The 27,651-nt window shown below is 39.6% G+C and overlaps 1 protein-coding gene across 2 annotated transcripts; it reads right to left on the bottom strand.

Annotated features, from left to right (window-relative positions):
• LOC148025415 (S-adenosyl-L-methionine-dependent methyltransferases superfamily protein) lies at window positions 1-27,651 on the bottom strand. 2 transcript variants are annotated; one of them, XM_087692538.1, is made up of 13 exons: window positions 27,252-27,651; window positions 17,640-17,695; window positions 5,625-5,678; window positions 5,400-5,535; window positions 5,118-5,203; window positions 4,747-4,845; window positions 4,616-4,669; window positions 3,671-3,815; window positions 3,505-3,566; window positions 2,951-3,035; window positions 2,768-2,851; window positions 757-918; window positions 1-654 (listed from the first exon to the last, which is right to left on the bottom strand). In XM_087692538.1, exons 1-13 carry the CDS (start codon window positions 27,499-27,501, stop codon window positions 467-469), a joined length of 1,461 nt encoding a protein of 486 aa, XP_087548664.1. In that variant the 5' UTR covers window positions 27,502-27,651; the 3' UTR covers window positions 1-466. The 2 variants fall into 2 exon arrangements, with proteins under 2 accessions (XP_087548664.1, XP_087548665.1); XM_087692539.1 differs by having other exon boundaries at window positions 4-654; window positions 5,625-5,675.

The raw sequence follows: 27,651 nt of genomic DNA on the forward strand, positions 1-27,651 counted from the left end.
AGTGGTTGCATACTTGAAAGGATGCTTTGAAATACTCGTACTCTTTTAAGTGTGACACCTATTGAATGTGCAATATTAGGTCATTGTTCATGAAAGACAGCAAGCATTCTTATCACTCACGTTATAGTTTCCACTTTTTAAGTCCATAAGACTAGCCTGGACATTAAATATTCGATGACAAATGAAGAATTGGTAGACCTTTTCTTTAAGGCCTACACCTCTTGGAAAGACTCAAAATTTAACAAAGCTGAATGAGGCTCCTAATAAATATTCTGAAAACATTAGTAATTTGGTCCTTTCTCAACAAGACCTTAGACCTTGAGATATGGGCTGCTTTTTGTGTGGACAGAGTCCACTGAATTGAATAATTTTTTAAAAAATTTAGCCCAAAACGGATTTTTGAGACCTTCGATGGATCAGAGCAGGAGTGCTGGCACATAAGATGCCATTTTGCCCTTGAAGCAAATCACCCTGGCCTCTTCTTGTGTTTTTCTCTCTTCCGTATTATGATGCTGTGATGAAGCTTCTCAAGCTTGCCTTTACTTTGTTTTCTACTTTCAAATGTTGCAGCAGCATTTAAAGTCTCTCTCTCAAAAAGAGCTACAAAAAAACCATCCATATCCTTTGACGGCTCCACACGGAGAAGACGGTTTGCTACACAATTCCAAGAGTCACGATGTAAGATTGCCATGCTCTAACATAAAATTACACTAAGAAGTAAAGATTAGAGTCGCTTGATTGCTTTGTAGCACTCACATCCTTCAAAGACAGGAAGTCCACGATGTTCCCACTTCGGGAAGGGAAACCCCAACTGAAAATTATTCTTTTTAGCAAAATCCAACACCATCTTTACCACGTCCTCATTTTCTCTCTGATGAATAGAACAGGTGCTGTAGACAACCCGCTCCACAGCAGGGACTGCCACATAACAATCTGATACATTAGTCCTCTTAATAGTCCAGAGAAAAGCATACTGACACTTTAACACAAGGTACAGTTCCTTTACTAATTAGTTCAAAAAAATCTCTCTCTCTCTCTCTCTCTCTCTCTCTCTCTCTCTCTCTCTCTCTATATATATATATATATATATATATATATATATATCCCCCCCCCCCCCCGAACAAAAGTCTCATAACCATCCTTGACTGGAGACAAATCCCCATCTATTATCTCCATACATGTAGCACAAAAGACACACTGGCCACAAGCAATCTTGTCATCCCACACCATGCTGCCAATAGGGAGGCCTCCAAAAAAGTATTATCCAAATAAAAACGTAACCACAATAAGAGATCTTGGACGTTGGTAGCTAAAGCAACCATTTTTTAAATGCACATCTATGTGACCACACCTTAGCAGCCTTTTCCAGATCTTTTATCCTTAATCATTGTATAGTAAATCTCATTTGTTGATGTGATGAACTAGTGGCCAATGACATAAACATGGCATGGACAGGTTGATTGACAGGGGACATGACAGCCAACTTGCCCCAGTCAGACAAGCCAAATTAGTCGGATTGGTCAATCAAGGTGGCATGGCTAATCAGACTGTTTCAGGCACCTGTTCTATGGGAGTCTTCATCAACTTCCCTGGCAAGCATTCACACCTAGTAGTACCAGAGAATTCTAAGATTTGGTCGTGTGACTAGAGGCTTCAGAGGTACATAGTTTTGGACAGCTAGGAGAATGCTGTCTTGTTGGCTGACTACTGCTGCAATTGATATTGGTTAGCTACCTGTTCTGTAGGTGGGGCAGGAATCATCATCGATAGCTCAGGCTGACACCAGTGTTTCTGCAGCTGGTTAACCCACTGCTGAAAAATACAAGCCAGAAATGCTGCAGAGCTGGGCCATTGCTGCAATTAGGTATATAGCTGTGGTGGTAGTGGCCAACAACTGACGAACAAAAGGGGGAGTTCTGACAACTTGGTAGTGTGCCAGTGGCACTGGGAAGCAGTTGGAGCTTGGTGTTAAGGCATGGATGGAATGGTCAGCCAATGAGCAGCACACTTCCAGTGGTGTCCGCTTGCTGGAGTTGCAAGGAATAGTGGTAGAGATGGCAGACTACAGAGCAATAGATTAAAGCAGCCAAAAATGAAGAGTATGGTTGCTAGTGGAAGGCACTGATAAGGTTTGCTCAGCAGGTACATAAAGTATGAACAACAATCTCTCACCAAGCGTGGAGAGCAGGCATATTCTGCATATACAGAGTATGGGAGTTTGCAGGACTGCATGTGGCTGGAGTGTGGATTCAGTATGGACAGCTTTCTTCCCTTGTATACAACATCATTGCTACTGTAATATTATGTATATCAATGGCAAGCTCCACCTTTTAGAGTCTTGTCATTGCAAGTCGTGTTTTTGAAAAACTGGTGTCTTACAGTTGGCAACAGCACGAACTCGGTCACAAAGAGAAGAAGTGAAGCCCACATGACGTACCAATGCTTGCACGTTCTTGAACCCAAACAAGGGTTTTCACACTCAAAATCGTTTACTTGGGGCATGTCATCCTGTAGGCATTCTTCTTATCCAGACTAACAGGACAACTTGACATCAGAACTGACAGAAAGAACACAGTGCAATTCTTACTGCGTACTAACCTTGCTTGCCTTATTAAGCCTGCATAATAGCATATAAACAGACGTGTTCCTCTTGTCATACATTTTCAGGGACATACATCTGTGCAGTGTGCTCAAACACATCTACCTCTAATAAAATGAGTAAAGATGCAACCCCACTACTCAAGCACCGAAAATCAAACAAGCTTACATGATAAGGCAAAACGCAGGGCTCTCTCTTGAAAACATGCCAACTTTTCAAGCCGCTGCAAATCAGCTTCACTTTCATCCTCACCTAGGAACAAGAAACCAAATGAGAAGCCACCTAACCACTGCTGAATACAGGATATGCAGATTCAATGTTTTCCCTTGATATTTCAATTATCAGATGTACCAGAAATAGAAGAAAGAAAATGATCAAGGCGACGATGGCCTGTCCCTGATCCTGAACAGGATGGATCCAATAGGATTGCTTTAACCTGCAAACAGGATAAAGGAATCAAATTACATCACCCAAGACTAAACATTTAGATTAAGCTAATAGAATATCTTTTCAGAACACTAACAAGGTATAAAGAATTAAGGTATTATCATTTGTCAAAAATACCCACATCTTAATAATCCTCAAACTAAAGTGTAGCTTGATTGCTTTACTTTGAGAACCTAATACCAACAAAAAGGCAAACATTGAAAAGTAAAGATTTGTGCACTCTCAGCTGACCCCCATCATTTTAAAAGTGAAACAATTCCACACTGTTTACCTGTTCTGTCACTTCAGGCAAACATTGAAAAACAAAGCTTTGTGCACCCTCAGTTGAACCCCATCTTTTTATAAGTGAAACAATGCCAAATCAAATGGTTTACCTGTCCATCACTTCATTGAAAAACTTGAAAGTTGACTCATTTAAGACATCCTCTACATCTCACAAGTATGACATGAGAGCTTACATTTGAGAATACAGAATTAGTTGGGTCAACCTCCAGAAAATCCTGATGTAGAATCTCCACATCTGTGCTTTCATTAAGGATTTTCAACTGGATGGAATCCATACAATGTGATCGTGATGATATGCACACAAGTCTGAAATCCGAGTATTCATGACCAAATGGATACTAGAAGCACCAGTAAGATCAACAATCTCCTGGAGCCTTCGTAGTCTGTGCTTGCTAACCTCACAAGCAAGAACTTTTCCTTTTCCTTGCATTAAAGCAGCCAACTGCACTGTCTTATTACCAGGAGCAGCACAGGCATCTAATACCTGAAAAGTTAAGCATGTAGTTCACAATAAGTTGAAAATATCAAGATAGCAAACACAGCTGATGACTTCTAAGTACACTGACTATTTAAATCCTTTCGTTACAAACAAATTCAAGTCATCAGAATGTTGTCTATAGTCAAACACAACGCAATGATTAGCCAAAACTCTTGGCATGTTGTCAATCATTTTGACATCAAAATCATTAGCTTACATCAGTATAAAACAAAAGCAGGCATGTGTTTTGTTTTATATCCAGAGGCATTGAGACCGTGCTATGAAGAGGAGCTAAGCTTCGGCAAGGAGTTACACTAGCTGATAAACATGTGACAATTTATCTAAAGCCTAAAATTTGTCCAGCCAAGAGAGATGTCCAATCCCCTAACCAAGCAATGCAAGAATGCCGCGACTACATATATTTGCTACCATCTACTCACACAAACATATTTTTTTCAAGACAACACCTGAGAAATGCCCTATCCCTTAAATTCAACCACAAGCAATACAACAATGCCTCGCCTACTTGAATTAGCTACCATCTTCTCACACCAGCATATCCCTTTGAGGGAAACACCTGTTCTATTGTCTATCATCTGCCACTGTTTCCTTGTCTGTTGAGCCAATCAGCAACAGAAACGAGCTATGGAGAAATTATGTATGTTCTATAATTAGAGATGACCATGAGGACTTTGGTTTTTTCCTTTATTTTTCTATTTTTTTGAGGCTTTTCACCTTGAACTATCACACCTTTGTCTAGTGAAACACTTGTCTAAGCTTAACAAATTGATATTGATTTTTCATACCACCCAACCTGGATCTGGTGCCAAAGCCAGTGCAGGCATGCAGCTTGCTTTTCCCTACAAAGGAATGAGCTAGTATTAGAGCTCCATTCAGCAATGACCTTAGATAAGATGTACAATTGACAATAAATTACTTGTAAAATCAATTCGCCATTTGATACAAGAGGATGAGAGTGGAGATCTGTTCCAAAAGGCACTGAAAGTAATCCAGGGATCATATCATCTTCTTCCACCTGCTAGTATAAGAATTAGGTACTGTCCAGCAATAAATACTCAAGAGCTCCCAAACACAATCAAAAGCACATATTCCATTGATGGAAGTTAACAAACAGAGGTCATCAATCATCTTGAAATCCTTTCATCTTTGTCATGCAATATTGCTATGTAAGACAATGTTGAATACAAGTTGCTTTTAAGAGTGCAAAAAGAACTCACCATTTTTATGGTTTTTTTCAGCCATTATTGCCATGTTGTATATCATCAAAACCCAGAAGGTCATACATACCTCCAGTGATTTCCTCAAAGTCCTAATTGCCTCTTCTACTTCAATCTTTAATGTGTTCACACGAACGTAGCGCCTTCCATCACAGCCTGAATAGGAAATTTACAGAGTCCATTTCTTGTTGAGAAATTGACTTGGAAGATATAGTAAATAAGTCATCTAATAATTGTGGTTTAGGCCTCTTTACTGCTACACACTACTCTTTTTTAAGATTGATCCATCAGTAAAACAGAAACAGGCCTCCCCATTCGTAAATAAGGCATCTAATAATTGTGTTTCACATACCATTATCTCTCTCTGGAGGTAGCAAATCTTGTGCATGCTGAACGTTTTTCCTCACCAGAAGTCGAGCCAAAGCTGCCCTTAACGAACTCTTCCAAGAGAGCACTACATCTTCCACCCCCCCAGATGCAATAAGTTCCTGAGGATCAGCATCAGTTAGACCTTGACAAATCACAACCAATATATGAACGCACTGTTGAAATGCTACGATCATAGAATGCACTGCACCTTGCCAAATAGCAGCTCATAAGTCATGACATACAGAAGTTCTCTTTGTACCTGCTACAAAAATTCAAAATTAGCAGGCTTGACCAACTAAGCAGTGGAAACCACAAAGAAAGTACAAAAAGTAATAGGACCATAAGTTCTATGAGATGCAACCAATTGCACAATTTTGAATAAACAATGTCACATGTAAATACCAAGGCTCAATACCAAAATTGGAAGAAAATGCCTCGTCCACAAACTGAAAAAGCACCCCCACTACACAGGAAGAAACCATCAAGTACGAAAACTAATACAAGGATCATAATTTCTATAAAACACACCCAATGGCAATATCACACAAATGAAAGCTGGAGCCTGGAAACAAATGGAATAAACAATGGGACATGTAGATACTGCAGCCCATTTCCAGAGGCGAAATACTTTGGTACCACAAAATGCATCATCCATGAAACATTCAATGTTCACCAAACTTTGAAAGAATGTCATATAGCTTCCACCCACAAGCTACACAAAGAAGAGAGAGAATCCAATCTCTCTCAAAACCAACATTGTGGAAGACACTGATCATAGAAAATGTTGTCTAAGTTCATAGAGATTGTTCACACACACAAAAAAGAAAAAAAAAATTAAGATATTGCGAAGCCCATGTCTATAAGCCAAACGGTCACTCTAAATAACTATGTCCCCAAGAGAACAAGGTTTGGTGAGATTGATGCAAAGACGTGATCTCATAAAACTTGCATTCACAACACAGTTGCATCCACACATGGTACAGACTGGTCTGTACGTGAATCTGTATGGTACACATCCATATGATTCAGTATGAAAAAACTGCCCTTTTTTCTCCTCGCCCTTTTTAGTGTGAAAACTGCTCCTTTTTAGTAGCAAAAAACTGCTTCATTTGTATGATCATCGATGTATGATGTATGATGTATCCGCTCCCATATATCTACTTGTAAGTTGTAGCACATGTTGCGCATGCACCATATGCCATACAAGTTTTGGGTTTTTTAGCCTTACTCATTCATCTCAAATGACTCTAATGGCATTGCTATTTAATGAAATTAATTTTTTTTTCCACACATAATATTGTAGTGTGCCTTATAAAATCTTAAGGTACAGTTTAGCACCATACTTTAACATACCATACCTCATCATACCTTTCGTATAGCTAACAACTATGATTCACAATTCTTGTTGATCATAGTTGTTAGCTATAGAATGACTCTAATGGCATTGCTATTTAATTAAATTAAATTTCTTTTCCACACTAATACGTATTGTACCTTATAAATCTTAAGGTACCATTTAGCACCATACTTTAATATACCGTACCGCATTGTACCTTTGGTAGCTAACAACTATGATTCACAATTTTTGTTGATTCATAGCTGAGAGTTCACACTTTTGCAAAAGTTGATGAAATTGAGGTCTGCAATTAGACACACAATAGGAAGTTCCAATAACACACAATTAGAAGATTATTTCATTTCTCCAAGCATGTCAATTATACGCATGGCATCTACCCAATGATGGCTCTAAAAAATAATTTAACTGAACAGCATACAAATGGGCTAGGCCAATTTACCATCCAAGTAGTCTTGAGCACTCATTAGCCTCGGGACTGGTATTAATTAATTACTTGATGCCAATTCCCTAGTGTTACTACCATTGACACTTATGGCTAATTAAATGTTCTAGGCCAAATTCTAACGCCAGGTACCACCTAGTACCCATCAAGTATAACTTGTTATAACTTTTGCCTTTGATACCAACTGATATCTTGAGATCCTAGGTCCTACATTGTGAAATAACTATCTTGCACATCACATGCAAGTCACAATATCAAGTATATACTATATACAACGCAAGGGACCAGCTAACAGATAAGTACCATATTGAGAAGTGCACAAATGAGAGATCCGAGTGGCACTCGATAGTGGATTGATTGAGGGAACAATGAGTTACTATCCTATGATGATCAGCATGATGTTGGAAGAGGGGAGCTGGCAACTTGGTCGGAGCCAATGAATCATAAGAATGTTAAGCTTCTCATTATTAGAAATTTGATTATCTCTTAATCAAATGCTAAGCAAAGCATCAAAATTTCACATCCTTGTGACTCTCCAATAATAAGTGCTATTAAATAGCCACTTCCAACTCAAGAATGAAATATCCCTTGTAACTAAGAGCAAATTCATGTTGACATTGGAGCTTATTCGCCTTGTTACTTAGGGGTGCCATTAGAGAGGAATTGTTTTAATAATTATTCTAGTGCCCAAAAAAATAATTCCACCAACCAATAATTAAATTAGCTAGGCCAATTTGACTTCCAAGTATCCCTGAGCAATCATTAGCCCTTAGACCAATATTCCACGTCCAAAGAAACGAAAGGTGATTGATGTAAAGTGGGTCTATAAGACCAAGTACCTTGCAGATTGATGTAAAGTGGGTCTATAAGACCAAGTATCTTGTAGATGGATCCCTAAGCTAGTATAAGGCTTGGCTTGTTGCCAAGGGATTTTCTTATCGGGAAAGATTGGATTACTTTGAGACCTTTGCATCCATAGCTCGGCCACTATTTGGGCTATCTTGGCTCTTGCCACTCATCACCATTGGTTGGTTTATCAAATGGACATGATCCTATAGAAGAATCTTCAATAGTCACACCATCCTAGGCAAAGACCACGCAATGTGGTGACAAATGTACAATGAAGGGTCAATATTCAGCAATGGGAATGGCGGAGAGAGAGAGGAAAAATGAGTAGCACTAGAGAGTGAGAGAGAGTAAGATGCATGACATGCGGGTACAAAGAGTTGTACCTCTCTTAGGTTTTTGTGATAATTACATATAAAGTACTAAAGTACAAGTGCTAAGGGTGTGTTCACACCCGAGCACATATAAAGTACTAAAGTACAAGTGCTAAGGGTGTGTTCACACCCGAGCGCATATAAAAGGCACGGTAGCCCTTCATTCCCAACAACCTCTCACCTAAAGGCAATATGCCTTAAGGTTGAGAACAATCAACTAAGTCTAAGTATATACAAAGCTGAAACACATATACTATCCAACTCCCATCATCTGTCACTAATGAGTAAACTGCTCTGCTAGGAGCCCCTTCGTGAGAAAATCTGCAGGATTATCATCAGTATGTACCTTGACAAGCTCAATGCTTTTGCTATCAAGTACATCCCTGATAAAGTGATACTTCACCTATATGTGCTTCGTCTTTGCATGAAAGATGGGATTTCGTGCTAGCATGATAGCATTCTAACTATCACAATGGAGGACAAGAGTCTCAGTAGAGCTTGGTCTCCCACCAAACATGAAAGCCATAAAGCCTTCTTGCATGCCTCAGTGGCAGCCACATACTCTACCTCTATAGTAGACAATGCAACACCCTTCTATAGCCCAAAGATCCAAGAAATTGCTTCCCCTATAAAGGTGAATACATACAATGAAGTAGACTTCCTGCAATCAACATGACCAGCATAGTTTACATCCGTAAAGCCAACGACACATACCTTCAGCTTTCCAAAGTAGATGTACAAATCCTTTGTGCCCTTAAAAAGCTATATGGGTTATGCTTCAATGTGTCTAACGCATGAACATCCCTACCACCAATCAACATGTCATCCACATACAAAATCAGTATAATAAGGCTACTATCTATTGCATTCTTGGTATGCAAGCACTGATCCACTTGAGTTCTTTTAAATCCTTGAGATTGCATGAATGTATCAAACTTACGATACCATTCATGCAATGTTTGTTTCAGCCCATGCAAGCTTTTGTTGAGTTTACATACCATCTTTTCTTGGCCCTTAGCCACAAAACCTTCTAGTTGTTGCATATAAATGTCCTCATGCAAATCACCATGTAAGAAAGCAATCTTTACATCCATCTGAATGAGATCCATATCCTAACATGCAACCAAGCCTAATATGGTTCACAAAGTAGTCATCTTGACTACAAGAGAAAAAATCTCGTCAAAGTCAATCCTATGTTCCTACTTGTACCCTTTTGCAATAAGTCATGCTTTGTACTTTCGCGAAGAACGAGAAGTGACTTTCATCTTGTAATCCCATTTACATGGTAAGACTTTCTACCCCTTGGGCAAATGCACCAAACCCCCCAAGTACCATTCTTCTTTAGAGATTCCATCTCTGACAACATAGCTTTATGCCATTTCTTGCTGTCCTCTCCATCCATTGCTTCCTTGAAGCATGATAGTTCCCCACAATCTATCAACATGACATAATCAGCAACATACTTCGCACCAGGAACAAACCTATCTGGTTGTTTGGTATTTATGGTCAACTTATGGACCCAATGATCAATGTTTGCTGGCTGTTCAGCCTACAAATCTGCATCAACAGCTTGCTGTTCAAAAGGTTCAGCATGCTGTCCTACATATTCTAGCTGTTCCAATGGCACATTTTCTTGCTGAAACTATGGTGTATCATGGGTAACTTCTTGTTGATCAATTTCAGCATCATTCCCTACATTTATAGGGTCATTTACAGCAAGTATTTGCTGCTGTACAATGGGCACTCTTTGCTGTCCTACAGATATTTCTTTTCAGAACACAACCCTTCTCACTTCCTATGTCTTTTCGGGCTGTTTATGCATGTGATCTTCCCATAAGATAACATCATTGCTAGGTACAATTTTCCTTTTCTCGGGATCCCATAATTTATACCCCATTTTACCCCTGTCACTATATCCTAGGAAAATGCATTTATAGGACCTTGGCTCCAATCTGCTGCGTTGTTCCTCGTACTCTCCCTTCCAAAAGACCTGTTTGGTGACCAATTTATCACTTATACGGCTGTCATAACAACCTTTGCCTAAAATCCATGAGGTAATGTGTCATGAGCACATGTATTTTTAAAACCTCGCTTAACATGTGGATTAATTTTTAATCACATGATTAAGTAAATGTTGTCTATGTGAAGTGTAACTGGGATTAGAGTAAATTTACGAGCTCAAGATCTGAGGAAATTACGAGATGTCAAAGGCAAAAGTTGTTATACATTATGCTGCATAGGTACTTGGTGGTATCTAGTGCCAGTTGTTGACCTAGGTCATTCATTTGGCCATAAGTGTCAATTTTTGTGACACTAGAGAAGTGGAGTTTAATGGTACCTGATGCCAATCTGATGGTCAAAGATGACACAGAGACACTCCGGAATGAAAGTTGCCTAGCCAATTTAATTATTGGCCAATCAAATTATTTTTCTAGGCACAAAAATAATTATTAGATTGATTTTTAGTATTTAAAAACTGAAAATTAATATTTAATAATGGATAATGCTGAAAAATGGGTTTAAAAGGCTACCACTAAGCAAAACTTGCCCATGCAAATGGAAAAAAACGTTTTTAGGGGCTGATGGAGTCTATTCCAACCATTGTGAGAGTGAAGAAAGCTATTGGAAAGCAAGGAGAGCCTACTGATATGATTTGCAACCACTAGGGATAAGTCCTATAACATGTGACAACAGTTTAGAGCCCTCCATGAGTAGGTGACAGCAATCCAAGGTCCTTCTGGTGCAAATGACAGCATATAGAAGCGGGTAGCAGTTTGTTTGGTGGTCCTAAGCTGCAGGTGACAGCTTCCATGGCTGTTTGACAAGGCAGCCATGGTAAATGAGTGATTTCAATTGTTCGTAAAGAAAGTCTGAATTTTCTCTCATCTTGTCATTCTCTCTCATCTCTCAGCCTTTCTACACCCTTACTCCAAAGATTACAACATTGAGATCACCACATGCTAAGAGATTTCAAATCTCTCTTTTATTAACCCTAATCTGCAATAGAAATTAGGATTTAGTAAACAGCCTCGGGAAACATGCCAAAAATTGGAAGCTCTAAGACTAGGATTCAAAAGGGCTAAAGCTGTTTTCGGTCAAATTCAAGTGGAGGGACTAGCAAATCAATGAATTTGGGGCATTTTCCATCTACATCAAAGCGGCTAAAGGCAATTGATTGCCTAAAACAAGGGGTAAATCAGATTGAAGACTTGCTAGTCATTTTGGACAGCAAGGGGAGTTGGAATACCGAAAGAAATTGGGAAAATCCCATTGTAGATCAACTTCTTCTTCAATTAAGTTAAAGAAATACCGAAAGGGACGCTAGTTTTGGGACCAATAGGGTGCCATTATTTAAGATTGTGAGTTAATTTGCATTTCTCAGTTTTATAATAAATATTGCTGTTGTAACTGAGTTGTAATCAAGGAATTACCACCCATCCCGCAAAAGGAAGGCTGGTTTCATAATTAAGTATGAGACAACATGGTACAGACCTTCTCTTGAATGATCCTATTTATACGCTCTGCAACACCATTTTGGGGTAAATTATAAGGGACAATGAGCTCCCTTTTTATCCCTTTGCTATCACAAAAGGCCTGAAAGGCTTTTGACACATATTCCCTACCATTATCAGAGCGAAGACACTTTAATATCTTACTAGTCCTATTTTCAGCAAGTGTCAGGAATGTTTTGAACTTATCCAAAGCCTTGTCTTTACCATGGATCAGATAAATCTATACTTTACATGTGGCATCATCAACAAAAGTGACAAATATTTATTTTTCCCTAGAGGCAATTCTGGCATCTTCCATACATCTAAATGTACCAACTCTTAAGGGTGAAGATTTTAATGAAAGTAACTTTAATGTAAATTGGGCATGGTTGCCAAAAATACAATGATCACAATGGTTAAAATTAGCATACCTTAAACATGGCAAATAACCCAAACAAGAAAGCACTTTCATTTTAGTTTGACTCATGTGCCCCAACCGACTATGCCACAAGGACACACTTGGCTTCTCGATTATGGCGACAACATGATCACACACAATAGATACATGTAATGAATACAAAGTATCACTTTTAGAGCCTTTAGCAGCAATCCTAGAGCCCTTACATATTTTTCATTTGCTATTCCCAAAAGTGGTATGATAGCCTTTATCATCTAGCTGCTCTGTGCTTGTCAAGCTCTTCTTGAGCTAGGATATATGCCTCACATTATGCAAAGTGAACACTGAATCATACCGAAATGCCAATTGCACATTGCCAATTCTTGCAATGTCACATGCATAGTTAGACAACACCATGTCTACTACCACTATAGTCAAAGAGCCACTCACGGTGTGGTGTTACATGGAATAAAGCACCTAAATCAAGAATCCAGATATGCATGTCATCATCAAAATCTACAATCAATGGCTGTGCACTAAAAGAAGAAGCAAAGAGTATATCACTGCCATGTCACTCTCGTGACTAACTACATTGACTTCCTCTATTTTCACACTACTCTTCTTTGTATGTTGGCTGTCCTTTTTCTCATCTTTGTTATCATCAATGTTTTTGCTTTTGGCCTTTTCAATTCTTCCACTTAAAGCAATCCTCCCCAAAGAGCCCTTTCTTGCCACGATGATGGCACTCCACATTTTTACTATGAGACTTGCTGCATACTTTGCAGTCACAATAGCCCTTCTGCTAGGATCTGCCTCTAGCATGCAATGCATTGGAAGACTTGTTTGCTGAAATATTTTTCCTATTGAGCTCCTCCATGAATAAAGACCCACATCTAAATATAGCAGCATAGCATTAGAATTACTCTCATTGCTATCCTAAACGTGTCCCAACTTTCAAGCAAAGTGCATAGAAAAAAAGTTACCTTGAATTTCTCATCAATGTGAAACTCCAAAGCAATCAGCTAGCTGAAAATAGAGTTAAGCTCATTCAAATGTACAATACCTTCCTTCGTACGAAGGTCCATCTATCTTTTCAACCAATAAACCTTCCTAGTTGCACTTTTTTGCGCATATAACTCCTCAAGTTATTGCCTTTTGTCTTTATGGGCTTCACCTATTTCTTCTACACCAAGACATTATAGCTCTACTTCTGCCATATAGCAAAGTTGTGTGCACCCTCAAGCTTCATAATGTACAAAAGATTGCTACTATCACTACTGCCAGCCATGATTTATAGCTCAAAAGTGACTCAAAATTCAACAAATGTGAGCCCAACTGTCACACAAATGACCAAGGTACTAAGCAAGTACCAACTAGCAATGAAAAGTCAACAATTGCAAAGATTTCAGATCTGCAAATCAATTTTCAAAATGTGTGCTACAGCACACCATAAGCAATTGCAGCCGTGTCGCGGGATAATACATCAATTTCATGAGAAAGCCCCAAATTTTAGCTGCAATTTCTGCTCCAAATGCATCCACGAACTCCTACAGTCAAAAGCCCCAAAATTTGTCTACTCAAACTACTCAAATTACATCAAACATAACTCTTGAATGGATTGCACAAGCCAATTTTGCCAAAATTTCATAAATTTTGCAAAAGCCCCAAATTTGTTGGAGGTCCTATGTGCTCAATTTGCATAGAAATTGCACTGCAAGTACATATCAAGACTAAATTTGACCTAAATTTTACAAAATCCCCAAATTGTACGAGGTCCAATGCATCAAAATTTCAAGACTTGTACCTGTCCCACTGCAGTTTCTGCAATTATGTGAAAAAGCCCCAATTTTTGAAACCCAAGAGTGCGCAAAATTCCACAAATTTTACTCAACCGAGTAAAATCTTCACGCAATGCCAAAATCCCCAAATTCCAGGAGTAAATGCGTGCCAAATCTCTAAGATTTGTCAAGCTATGCTTATGCACACGTGACAGCTCCCAGAATTGACCAAGGATGAACTTTTCTTAAAAAATGAAAATTTTCTGCCTTTAAAAAAAGGCTGTTGACCATCAAGATGTTGCACGTGACCTACACCTGGGAGCTGCCACCAAACTGCCTTGTGATGTGGCCTCGTTGGCGCCACCTACCTATCTCCTGTCAAACTGCCCGCCTGTTGCCTACCTGCTGACATGGCCTACAGCCTGCATGGCCTGCAGCCTATACAAAACTTGGGAGGCAAGCAACCTTCACCTCTGATACCAGTTTGGGTGGCCAATGCGCAATGAAGGTTTGATATTCAGCAATGGCAATGGCGAAGAGAAAGAGAGAAGAGTGAGCAGTAGAAGAGAGGGAGAGAGTGAGAGATACACGACGTATGGGTACAAAGAGTTGTATCTCTCTTAGGTTTTTGTGATAGTTATATGTAAAATACAAAAGTGCAAGTGCTAAGGGTGTGTTCACACCCAAGCACATATAAAATGCATGGTGGCCCTTTATTCCCAACACGAAAGTACCTAGATGTGTCAAACCATGGACAGAAAAAGGTTAAAGTACAAATCTACTACATAAAGGACTTTGGCCCCACTGAAGCCTGACAATCGAGCAAAAGGGTAATAGTCCCCACTCCACAAACTAGCACAAAAGAGTTGTCACCAATGGTGACCAAACCCCCTTTGGAATGAAGATATTGAAGTTAATCCTGTGGGTAGGCCACATAGGAAGTGGTCCTACTATCAATGAGCGATGGCTTCTACTCAGTGGAATCTGCAAAAGACAGAAGAGAATGATCTGTCTCAGCCATGACTAACCCAAAAATATGCAGTCAGCCAACTGGCCAACCAGCCCAAATTGAAAGTAAAAATGATGACATGCCACTCCCAGACTGGTTGCAATAATCTAGGGCTACATATCCTCTGACACTGGTTGCAATAATGTAGGGCTACATATCCTCTGACAGGGCAAAGAAAAGTGGCTGCCCATGCAATGTGAACACACTTAACACTGACTAAGAAAGAAATGCACACAAAACTAAGTGGAGAAGACAGTCAGAGCTCCACAATCAAGAGATGGCAGATTGACAGAATAAAATGGCAAGCTAACAGGTGTAGCATGCCAAGTATCAAGGGCAGATTGTTAAATTTTACCCCTTGCTTCTCCTCTATTAACTTCATGAGTAAAATTTATAATATTTGCTTCATAAGTCCAATCAAGTAATGATTTATTCTGACTGACATGATTACCATGTTCAATGGACGTACATGCTTTACTTGTTTAATTTTAAACCAAGGAAATTGATAGGACTTACATGACTAGAAATTTATGTGACTTAACAAACTTTAATGATGATTTTGATTTTGGGCATCCAATTGGCCCAATTAGATCCTATGTTCAAGGTATTCTTTCCTCACATTTCTTCTATTCCCTAACACTTATTCAATGTAGGTACTTACTTGGTTTGCATTAACCACCTCGTGGCCATAGTACTATAGTAGCATATTTTTATGGTCCCAATTTGGGAGGCTCTTCAAATTAAGCCCATGATACTAACTTGAAGCTAAAATGCCTACTTCCTTAGGGATGGAAGATTGCTCATACAAATGCACCACAAGGCATCTGGGAATATGTCCATCTATTATTGCACTTAGTTTGCAACTACAATATAAGTCCATTGATTTTAGGACCTACCATGACAATATTTTTTCTATGGGAGCATCAATTATTGCATATATAAGGGCAAGTCTTGATTTAGCTATGCATCATTTTGATTTCTCTTTAGCTATTGCTCAAACGTTCATGGTCACTCACCGTCCTAATGTTGATGAAATGTTCCAAGAACTTTGATTGCTTCATGTTCCTTGGCTGATTCTATTCCTATTGGTTCACTTTTAGTAGCAAATACTCATTTCATTTATCTTTTTATTGTGAAGTTCCTTAGCCATATTCTTAAGATTACTTTTTATTTAATATGTGATGCTTGATTGGAGGGCTTTATTGCATTTTATGAGGCATTACAAGTTCAGCTCACTTTATGGAGGACTAAACACCAAAGGATATTCCAATGGATCATAGGGAAACATTTAGACTCCAACAGAGGCAATTATAGCCCCAAGCGAAGATGTCCACATTCCTACAACTGTCGTCCTAACCCTACAAGGGACCAGACCATCTTCATCTAGGTCCAATAGGTCTAACTTCTCTACAAGCTCCACATTTTAAAGCAGTTGATTTTCTCAGCATTCTAAAGGACCCTTCTACTACATATTTCTTAAGAATTTACAAGATGTTTGGGGATCTTATTCGGCTCAAGCTTTTCATAGATCCAAAGTTCAATGTTCAAGTTCCCAAGATCAACAACAAGCTTCTTCACTATCAAGTCAATATGGGGTCACACCAACCTCATCTCTCTTCAACACTCCCTACAAAGTTATCTTTTCAATTAGATTCTTTGTTTTCCCACCTTTTCTCTTTTCTTTGCTTCTTTTTATTTTTATTTTTAGAGTCTTTCTTTTTTTCTTTTTTCTTTTTTTTGGGGGGGTGTGGGTGCCTCCTTTTTCTATCCACATTCACTCTTGAATATCTTATTCGCCATTTTCCCCCTTGGCACATTGGGTTCTCAATCTCCTTTCCAAGTATCCCAGAGCGAGTAGTTGTTGACAATTTGTCTAACTACATTTCGGATACACCCATGTTTTGGCCACACATTGTTTTATGCCCACTCACTTCTCCACCCAATCGTGTCCTACTTTTATAATGTTTATAGGACACCCATCTCTCACACTTATCATCCATGGTTCTCATTCTTCTTCCCCAATAGGTCATTGAGAGCAAGTATTGACAGATTGTCCAACTCAATTTTGGACTCCCATATTTTTTGCCACACACCCTTTATGGTCGAACCATTTTATGCCCACTCACTTCTCTATCTCATGGAATATTTTGTCTTATATATAAAGAACGCCTATTTCTCACAATTATCATCCATTGTTTCACCATTCATTCATTGCACATTCCACTTGTTGATTGTATATACATCACTTGTGGTTGCTTCTCACTCTAAACTCTATCTTCCTCTCTTCTGCTAAGTACACATCTCCTTCCCCCCCCCCCCCAAACATCTAGGAAATTTGATTAATGCTATTTCTCTATTTGCTAATGTGACAAACAACACACATTGCAATTTCAAACCCAAGAAAGACTTATGAAAAGAGTAAACACTAACAAAGCACATATCAGCAGCATCAAGTCGCATTTCTATGAAATAAAACAACAAAGGAAACCATGCTATTGCCACTTCAATAGACTAAAATAACATAGCCACCTTGATCTTGGCAAGCAAATTGCTGTTCTCTAGCACTTCCTTGATAATTGGAAGATCTGTTCAAGCAAAACAATGTAATAATAAGTATGGATAGTCAATTGCAAAAATTGAAGTGCATAATAAAACATAATATTATTCATAATTGAATGAACCTTCTTGTTTAATATGTTGGGAATTTATATTCTATTGCTTTTAAAAAAAAGTTTTAATGCTAATGAATCTCAAGTTAAAAAGCTTAGATGTGATTGGAAATCAAGCAATATAAGCCCAATATTTCATTTCATACACACATGGAAACTTTACAAACAATTATCTAGTTCATATAGCAAATACCTAACAATCATTCAACATTATTCAAAAACAACCATGCCCTTCGAAAGTCTATTATTTTTCTCATAATATTCAATGTGCTAGAAATGACCCAAATGTACAATACACTCAATTTGTTGGGATAAAGGCCCGGTTTAACCTCCGTGTCTGGTACATGCAGATTGTACATGTGAATGCACCCTTACGTGCCTAAGTATAGATACATTTTATTCTTTGTGTACCAACACATTTTGTTGGTACACTCATATCAAATCGTACTTCACTCCGCTCTCTCTCCCTCCAACCGACACACTCACGCTCACTCCTCCAACAACCGGTATCAGAGCTTAAGGTTCTGTACAGGCAATCCCAACGCCTCCCAGTCCACAAACGTCAATAGGCAGCTAACAAGCATCAGTCGATAGGTAGTCCACAGACATCACGCGAGGCGTCAGGCAAGAGGTAGTCCACAGACGTCAGCAGGTAGTTGACGGGTGCTAGGCGACACGATCGGGACCAGGCAAGCTACAAAAGACCAACGGAACATTGACGTAATGCACAGCTGATGGACTATGCCCACGAGGCAGCAATCCTGACGAGGCAATCAAGCGACAAGGCAGGCGCAAGCGCAACGTGACGGGGAAAGACCTATGGGCAATGACGACCGCAGGTCGCCAGCAAACAACCACGCAACTCAACTGACAGGTCAACAAACCCCACGTCAGGTGTTTTTTTTGTTAAATCAAATAATTTCCCCTAAATCTTTTCAATTACCACTTACTCTTGGCGGGAGTTCACGCGTTGGAGGCATAGGTCACAAATCTATGCAAATCAGGCCCGAAAATTTAGGGCTTCTCTCAAGTTTGACTTTGTTTATGCCCGTCAGTGATTTTCGAGTCAAAAATTACAGACATTGCGTCTATTGACCTCAATTAATTTAGGGATTTTGCCAAATTAGTCAGAATTTTGCTCTTTTGAGCAAAACATCTTGACATTGGATCCCAGAAATTTGGGGCTTTTCAAGTATTAGCAAAATTTTGCTCAGTTGGGTCTGATTGGCTGACATTTATGCATTTTTGGACTTGAAATTTTGGGGATTTGTGCAGAATTTGGTAAATTTCCGCATTTTTGCCCGTGTGGTGGTGGCTGGTTCTTGTACAAACGACAGAGATTTATTTCTGGTTGAGAAAGAACAGCGATATATTTTGCTGGTTAAACTTGTGCTTCTGCAGTTTAGTGCACATGCAGGGCATTTTGTTCCTAAAGGATTGTGAGGATGCTTTGCAGGAAGATAAACCCGCACTAATGTCTGATGCAAATTGGGCCAGAGTAAATAAAAAGGTTGTGGCTTACATAAAGATGGGTATCACTGATGACATCTTAACAGACATTAAGGGTTTAGATACAGGTTATGCAATATGGAAGAAGTTGAAAACTACCTATGAGATCACCACACCTGTTAATCAGGTGCATTTAATGCGCAAGTTGGTGAATATGCGATTGGATTAGTCAAAGCCTATAGCTGAGCACTTGAGTGTATTTACAGAGATTTTAAGTCAACTCAAGTATACAAATTTGAACTTTGATGATAAGTTGAGGGCAATATTTTTTATCATGAGACTGCACGACTCCTGGGAGACCTTGGTGGTTTCTCTCAGCAATAACCCCAATCTCTCATACGATGGGGTGAGGGGCTGAATCTTGAATGAAGAAATTAGACGTATATCTAGTGGAGAAGGCAGCAACTCAATGTATAATGTAAGAGGCAGAGCTGAAAAAAAAAATACAAATGCAGGACAGAGAAATAGGAGCAAGAGCAAAGGAAAGGAAAAGAGTGACATTACTTGCTATCACTGTGGTCGGAAGGGCCACAAGAAACCTGGTTGCAGGTATTACAAGAAGGAACAAGAGAGAGAGAAGAATGCAGGAGATAAAAATAACGAGGAGGATAAGACAAATGCATCTGAGGCAACCAAAGGCAAGGAAAAGGCCAATGTGGCCTCTAGTGTGGTCATAGAGGAGCTTTCAGATATAGAGGCTGATATATTATGTGTAGTTGATTATGATGCCCTTGTATGTCACATGTAGGATATGCAGATTACCAAGGCTGATGTGATTGATGCACTTTTATCAGTTGATGATGGTGTCATGGAAAGGTGTATCTTGGAAATAACCATGCTTGCAACATTGATGGGATTGGCGTTGTACACTTGTCTTTAGGCAATGGTCAAGAGCTTGTGTTGAAAGATGTCAGATATATGCCTGGCATTAAAAAGAGTTTACTATCTGTTGGTCAGCTTGACTTGCATGGCTACACCACATTGTTTGGTGGTGGTTTGTGGAAAGTGAAAAAGGGCTCCATGCTCATTGAAAAAGGAACAAGAAGGGCACTCTGTATTGTTTGCATTGTAAAGTATTAAATGGCAAGTTTCTTGCAATTGCTGAAATTTGCAGCCACTTGGAGTTATGGCATAAGAGATTAGGCCATATGAGCCAAAAAGGACTTAATGTCCTCACCTCTTTGAAGAGGGTTGATAAAAAAGGCTCTAAACTTGACTTTTGTAATGAGTATCACTTTGGAAAGCAAATAAAAATTTCCTTTTACTCTGGTGTCTCTCGTAAGTCGGATGACTTGGACTTAGTGCATTCTGATGTATGTAGTATGCCCATGAAATCGTTGGGTGGTGCTGCGTACTTTGTATCCTTTATTGATGACTGTTCCAAGAAGATTTGGGTATACTTGCTGAAAAAGAAAAGTGAAGTGTTTGCTGTTTTTAAAACTTTTCATGCATTTGTGACCACTCAAACAAGCAAAAAGCTGAAATGCTTGAGAACTAATAGTGGGGGTGAGTTCACATCAATTGAATTCAAGTCCTTTTGTGACTTGTATGGTATTAAGAGGGAGCTTACAACCCCTTACAGCCCTTCTTCAAATGGGGTGGCTGAAAGATATAATAGGACTTTATGTAAAAGAGTGCAGTGCATGCTGTCCACTGCTAATCAATTTTGGGGAGAGATACTCAAAACCGCAATTCAAATTTGCAACCACTCTCCAAACAAGTCCTTAAATAATGGCATCCCTGAGGAGGTTTAGTCTGGCATATCGGCCTCATATGACCATTTACGCATATTTTGATGTGATGCTTTTGTGCATGTTAGGGATGAGCTGAGAACCAAACCAAAGGCATTTTCATGGGCTATGGTGATGAGGGTGAATTTGGCTACAAAGTGTGGTTACCTGAGTCCAAGAAAATTATTCGCAGCCGTAATGTTGTGTTTAATGAGGCAAAATTGTTGAAATGTACTTTAGCCTCTAATGAAGATATGAAAAAGGTCAAATTTCAGAGTTTGCAACCACCTATTACTTTAAAAAATGAGCCTCATGGTGCTGTACCACAGGCTGAAACTGATGATCAGCCGGTTACTTTTAAGCCAAATGATGATGGACAGCAAATAGGAGCACAAGGAGGTCACGGACAGCAAGATAGGCTTGCTGATTATGAAAATGCAGGTGCATGTAATGAAAATGAAGATGATGTACAGCATGAACAACATGCTGAAAATGGCTTACAATAGCCAATAAATGCTGAAAATAATATACCTCCAGATCCTGAAAATGTTGATCATACAAAGAGGCCAAGTCATGTGAATTCAGCAGTAAGTGGGAGCTAGCTATGCAAGAAGAGATTAAATCTCTACATGCAAATGATACTTGGGATCTTGTGCCTTTGCCCAAAGGAAGGAAGCCTCTTCCAAACAAATGGGTGTACAAAGTCAAGACACTTGATGGGAAACCCAAGTACAAGGCAAGGCTAGTTCCCAAAGGGTATGCACAAAAAGAAGGGATTGACTTCCAAGAGGTCTTTTCACCTACTGTGAAAATGACCACTCTATGTGTGCTTTTTGCTCTCATTGCTATATTGGACTTAGAGTTGTATCAAACGGATGTAAAAACAGCTTTCTTGCATGGTGACATTGATGAGGAAACATGAAACAGCTCGAGGAATTTGTAGTTCTTGGAAAAGAGCAGATGGTATGTAAGCTAAAACGCAGCCTGTATGGGCTAAAGCAAGCACCACGGCAGTGGTACAAAAAGTTTGACACTTTTATGCTATCTCATGAGTTTACACGCAGCCATGCATATCATTGCTTGTATATGAAAAAGGATACAAATGGCAGCCCCATCATACTTGTTTTGTATGTGGATGATATGTTGCTAGCTGGGAAAACAAAGATTAGCTTGGATACTCTCAAAAATCAGCTGAAATCAGCCTTCTCCATGAAAGATTTGGAGAATGCATAGCAAATTTTGGGCATGAGGATTTGCAGAGATAGAATGCAGCAATTGTTGTTTTTATCTCAAGAAAAGTACATTGAAAAGGTACTAGACAGATTTAACATAGCTGAAGCTAAGCCTTTTGGGATACCCTTACCTCCTTACCTTAAGCTTAGCAAAGCCAACAGCCCAAAAGATGGCGTGGAAGTAAATGCTCTGAAGGGAGTCCCTTATGCATCAGCTTGTGGCTATATGCTATGGTTGCTACTCGTCCAGACATTGCTCATGCAGTGGGAGTTGTTAGCAGGTTTATGTCAAATCCTAGCAAAACACATTGGGAGGCTATCAAGTGTATTCTTCGATACCTAAAGGGTACACAAAGAAAGTGTATTTGCTATGGGCAGGGAGCACTTAGTTTGCAAGGTTATTGTGATGCAGACATGGCAGGTGACTTGGACACTCATAGGTCCACCAGCGGGCATGTCTTCACAGTTGTTGATGGGACTGTGTCTTGGTGTTCCAGGTTGCAGAACATCGTTGCACTGAGTACCACTGAAGCTGAATACATATCAGTTGTTGAAGCTTCTAAGGAAGCTATATGGTTGAGTAGACTTGCAGAGAATCTCGGCATGTCTATGGGTACTGCAGTTTTGGGATATGATAGCCAGAGTGCTGTGTATCTAGCTCATAGTGACAAGAAACGGCCGGAACAGCCCCCCGGGCACATGGAATCGCCGTCCCCAGAATGTATCCGTCATGGACCGCGTTTCCAAATGATGGAACGTTCCCTGTCCCGTTTCAGACAGGGAACGCGTTCCCTATCTGAAACGGGACATGAAACGCCACATGGCAGGCAAAACTTACCTGCGCCCGGTCGCCGGCATTCTGCTTCCGCCTACGCTTCGCGTTCTACTCCCGCCCAGACTCCCGCCTGCATCCTGCATCCCGCTCTTCGCGTTCTACTCCCGCCTGCATCCTGCTCCCGGGACCCGCCTGCATCCTGCCCCCAGCGGCCAGCCACCTTCATTCTCTTCCTTCTTCTTCTTTCTTCTCCTCCTTCTCTTCCCTCTCTTCCTTCTTCTTCTTTCTCTTATTTCTCCTCCCACCTCCAACCTCTTCCTTCTCTTCCTTCTTCTTCTTTCTTTTCTTTCTCTTTCTTCTCTTCCTTCTCTTCTTCCTTCTACCTTCTCTTCACTTCTCCCTTCTCTTCTTCCTTCTTCCTTGAACCTTCTTCCTTCTCTTCCTTCTTCTCCTCTTTTCTTGAGTCTTCCTTCTAAGTTCTTTTCCAAGTTCCAAGTTCTCTTTTCTTCTTCTTCTCCCTTCTCTCCCTTTCCCTTCTCTCTCGACTCTTGAGTGAGTCTTGACTCTTGAGCCTTCTCCCTTCTCTCGAGCCTTCAATTTTCAGCCTTCAATTTTTCCTTCTCTCGACTCTTGAACCTTCAATTTTCAGCCTGAAATCATAAATGGCTTCATCTTCCCACCCCGCTCATCGGGTTGGTGGTCGAGGAAGAAGGTCTGATGATTGGTCATGGTGGGAAGAAGTAAATGCTGACCGCCCTTTGAGTGGTGGAGGATCTCGACCATGGACTTGCAAGCTTTGCCCATACAAGCGAACTAGTGGAGCAAACAAGGTAATCCATTGAGCCGAGCATTTGTATTTCAAATTTTTATTGATTTTAATTTTTCAAAGTTACTTAAATATTAGAATATGGACTATCAATTGCTACTTGTTCCATTTTAATATTTATGCATAATCAGATCCGAGCTCATCTCCTACATGAGCCAAATTCAAAGGTGCAGTTTTGTCCAAATGTGACCTTGGAGAAGCAAAGGGAGCTTCGTGACTGTGTAGCAGGTCAACAAGCTTATCTTGCATCTAGACCACGACGTGTTGCAGTTGACCCTGCAACTTTTGTAACACCATCCCCATCAGATGTATCTAGAGCAGGGTCGGTATCAGGAAGTGCTACCTCCACACCTACTGCAGGCATTGCATCGGCCATGGCATCAACAACGCCACATGTTGCACGTAGACAAAGCACACTTGATGCTAGTTGGGATCCCAAGAAGAAGGAAGAGGTGGATACATCAGTGGCACGCTTTTTTTATCATGACCACATTCAATTTCGTGCAGCCAAGTCAGAGTATTTTAAATTCATGTGCAAGAAGATTGGTGAGTATGGCCCTTCGTATGTACCTCCATCATCAGAGACCTTACGCACCACTTTGCTCGACAAGGAAAAGCGCCTTGTTGAGCAAGCAACAGTGACTAGAAAGAGCATGTGGGCCACGCAAACGATCCATTCATGGTATGGTTGCTTATTCTCGTGGAGAAATGTATTTCATATCTTCACATGATGCATCGGGGACAGGAAAGTCAACAGATGTACTTGCAGCAGAGTGGATTACAGGTGTTGAGCTTATTGGCCCAGAGCATGTTGTGGGATTTGTTGCAGATGGAGAGCCTTCAAATAGGACAGCAGGTGCTATTATTCAGGGATATTATCCGCATATCACAGTTTCATATTGTATGGCTCATTGCTTGAACAACCTACTAAAGGATATTGGTAACCTGTCATGGATTGCACCTGTCATAGAGCAAGGAGCTCAAATGGTTAGCTTTATAGATGTGCTATATCACTTCATCAGACAGATTCTGAAAGATGGTCAAATCACATTGACCAAGATCAAAACACAAGACAACCCTGCACATGTTCCCACTAAAAGTCTAAGCAAAGCTCAGCATGAGCATTGCATACGACTAGTGGGAGTTGGGATAAAGGCCCGGTTTAACCTCCATGTATAGTACACGCACATTGTACATGTAAATGCACCCTTAAGTGCCCTAAGTATAAATACATTTTATTCTTTGTATACCAACACATTTTGTTGGTACACTCATATCAAATCGTACTTCACTCTACTCTCTCTCTCTCCAACCGACACACTCTCACGCTCACTCCTCCAACACAATTTACATGTAACTAAGCTTTTTTTCCATGATTGTATGCACAACCCAACGATATGCCGATGGGATGCTAACATATTCGCCCATATTCAACTCTCACTTGTTTTAAGGGATGCAAAAGCACTTGCCGATGCATCAAAAACCTCCCTCTGTTCTTTATTAAGTCACTAATATTAGGTTTGCACTACTATTTCATTGTAGTACATCAATCCCTAATTAGTTCTCCTTAAAATAACCCCCAAAATCATTATGTCACAACAAAAAAATATATATATATCCTATTTTAATCAATTTGCATAGTCAATTATTAACTGAATTATTTCCTTTGTAATTAAAAAATATCTAGAAAATTATACTGGAGCTCGTCATGGATGAGTAGTCACAATCTATAGCCTATAGTAGAACCACAAAATGGGTTGAAAGAAATATAGTACACACTTTCATCTTTATGGCCCAATGAGTGTTTGTGATCAGAACTCGAGCATATTAAGTCTGACTTGCATACAAAAAGAATTAATGCCTTGCAAGTGTGAGCTAGATTTGCCAAAATAAACAAATACAATCAACAAGATGATATAATCATAAAAATTTCAAATAATATGTATATTATATAGCCTAAAAAAGTTAAAATGCATATATCTTTACATACAAAACTCATATGAGAATTCTGTCATATTTTTTACAATATATTCAAAAATAGATTTTATATAATATCCATATTTTGGGAATCCTAAATTTTACGAGCCTTAAATTGACTAAAATGCTAATCCTAAAAGATAGAGATGACATTCTAAAAATAATAAGTTGATGTTCTAACAATGCTTACTACTTTAGTTGTTTCTATTCTTAGCAATTCTCAGTCCAAAGAGGAAGGCTATTAAGAAGAAACAAGTGTAAAGACATTTGTCAACACCATGTAACTGATACTTGTGTGCTACTCCACTTTTTCTCTTTGTACTAAGTCTCCCATTCTAGATCGATTTTCCTTGTTCTAATCTCATGTGACACAACCAAAGATAGCCTAAAGTTGGTCCCAACCATCTCATCCTCCAACACTCCATCATCAAATCCCTCAATTTTCTCTCTTCTTTCAATGTTGTTTTACAAGACAACAGACCTGTAAATTCATTATAACACCTCCTTTTCAAGCTTTTATTCCATTTCAAGATCAAGAGAACAATCAATACAAGGTTGAATGGCTATGCAACATATGGACATCCCAATAAAAATAAAAATTAACTAAATGTCAAGTTTGAATCGATTTTAGTTACACACAAGTGTATCTTCCATATTGCGCTCACTCTTTTTCTTCCATTCTAGACAATTCGAAACAAATTTAAGGGTGAAGAATTGAGTTCTGGACCTATTTTATCCAAATCGAAGAAGAGAAAGATTAAACAGCAGGCGTTGAAATTTTCCTTGATCGCAAGAACATTATATCGACACGGTGTTGATGATATCTATCGTCGATGTGTGATGCTGACAAGGTTCCCTTTATTTTGAAAGAGTGCCATGACTCCGCTTGTGAAGGGCATTTTGATGGGCGATTAACGATACATAAAGTTTTAAGAGCTGGATATCGGCAACCGTCTATCTTTCAAGATTCCTTTGAGTACGTTAAGAGATGTGATACATGACAAGACATAACAGCAAAGAGAATAGGAAACGCCCACTTACACCTATCATGGCTATCCAACACATATGCTCACGATGCAATGGCCCGATGCATAAGGCATATTATGGATGATCTAAAAATACACCCACCCCTACTATCTCTGCAAGGTAATAAAATCCAAATCTTGTAGACAGGTGACATAGAGTAGCGCCTTCACGCATTTCAATGAGCCATACTTGGTTTGACAACATGATACGAAGATCAAATGGACGTTGACTACATTCATGTAAGGTGTGTTGAATTAAGGAATCGATTGCCTTAATCCAAACCAATAAGAGACGACAAGCCCCCACCTCCTTCCCAACAAAAAAAAAAAAAAAAAAAAAAGCAATCAAGCATCGGTTAGTCACAAGTTAAAACTGAAGGAATGTGGCACAAACTTACATCTGAGGCATTGACAAGTAAGAGCCATGGTGGCTTTCTTGTTTCTAATGGAGGGTCGGTAGATTAAGGACTTGATAGAAGCAGTGGCCCGTCGATTGGCAGCACCATCCAGGACCGTCTTCAAGATCCGCGCAGCCTGACCCCTAACCATCTGCAAAGGACCTTTCTTCTTCGTCTTCCTAGTTCTCGTCTCGGCGACCTGGTTCCAGACTTTTGCTTCTGCACCCTTCCTTTTCCGTGATGAGACCATCTTTGCCGGGCTAGGAAGCCACCCGCCGTATCGCAGAATCCGGCTCTTAAACCTCTCAAGAAGGGTGTGATCTCTCGAGTAGGCTAGCCTAGGTTGTAATGCGAGCGTAGATCATGTATATGCTATCTTTTATTTAAACATCTATCGAGC

Source organism: Lygodium microphyllum, chromosome 14 (genome assembly GCF_053477565.2).
Source record: "Lygodium microphyllum isolate KBCC chromosome 14, Lygodium_microphyllum_v1.1.10, whole genome shotgun sequence".
In the NCBI taxonomy this organism is placed as follows: Eukaryota; Viridiplantae; Streptophyta; class Polypodiopsida; order Schizaeales; family Lygodiaceae; genus Lygodium; species Lygodium microphyllum.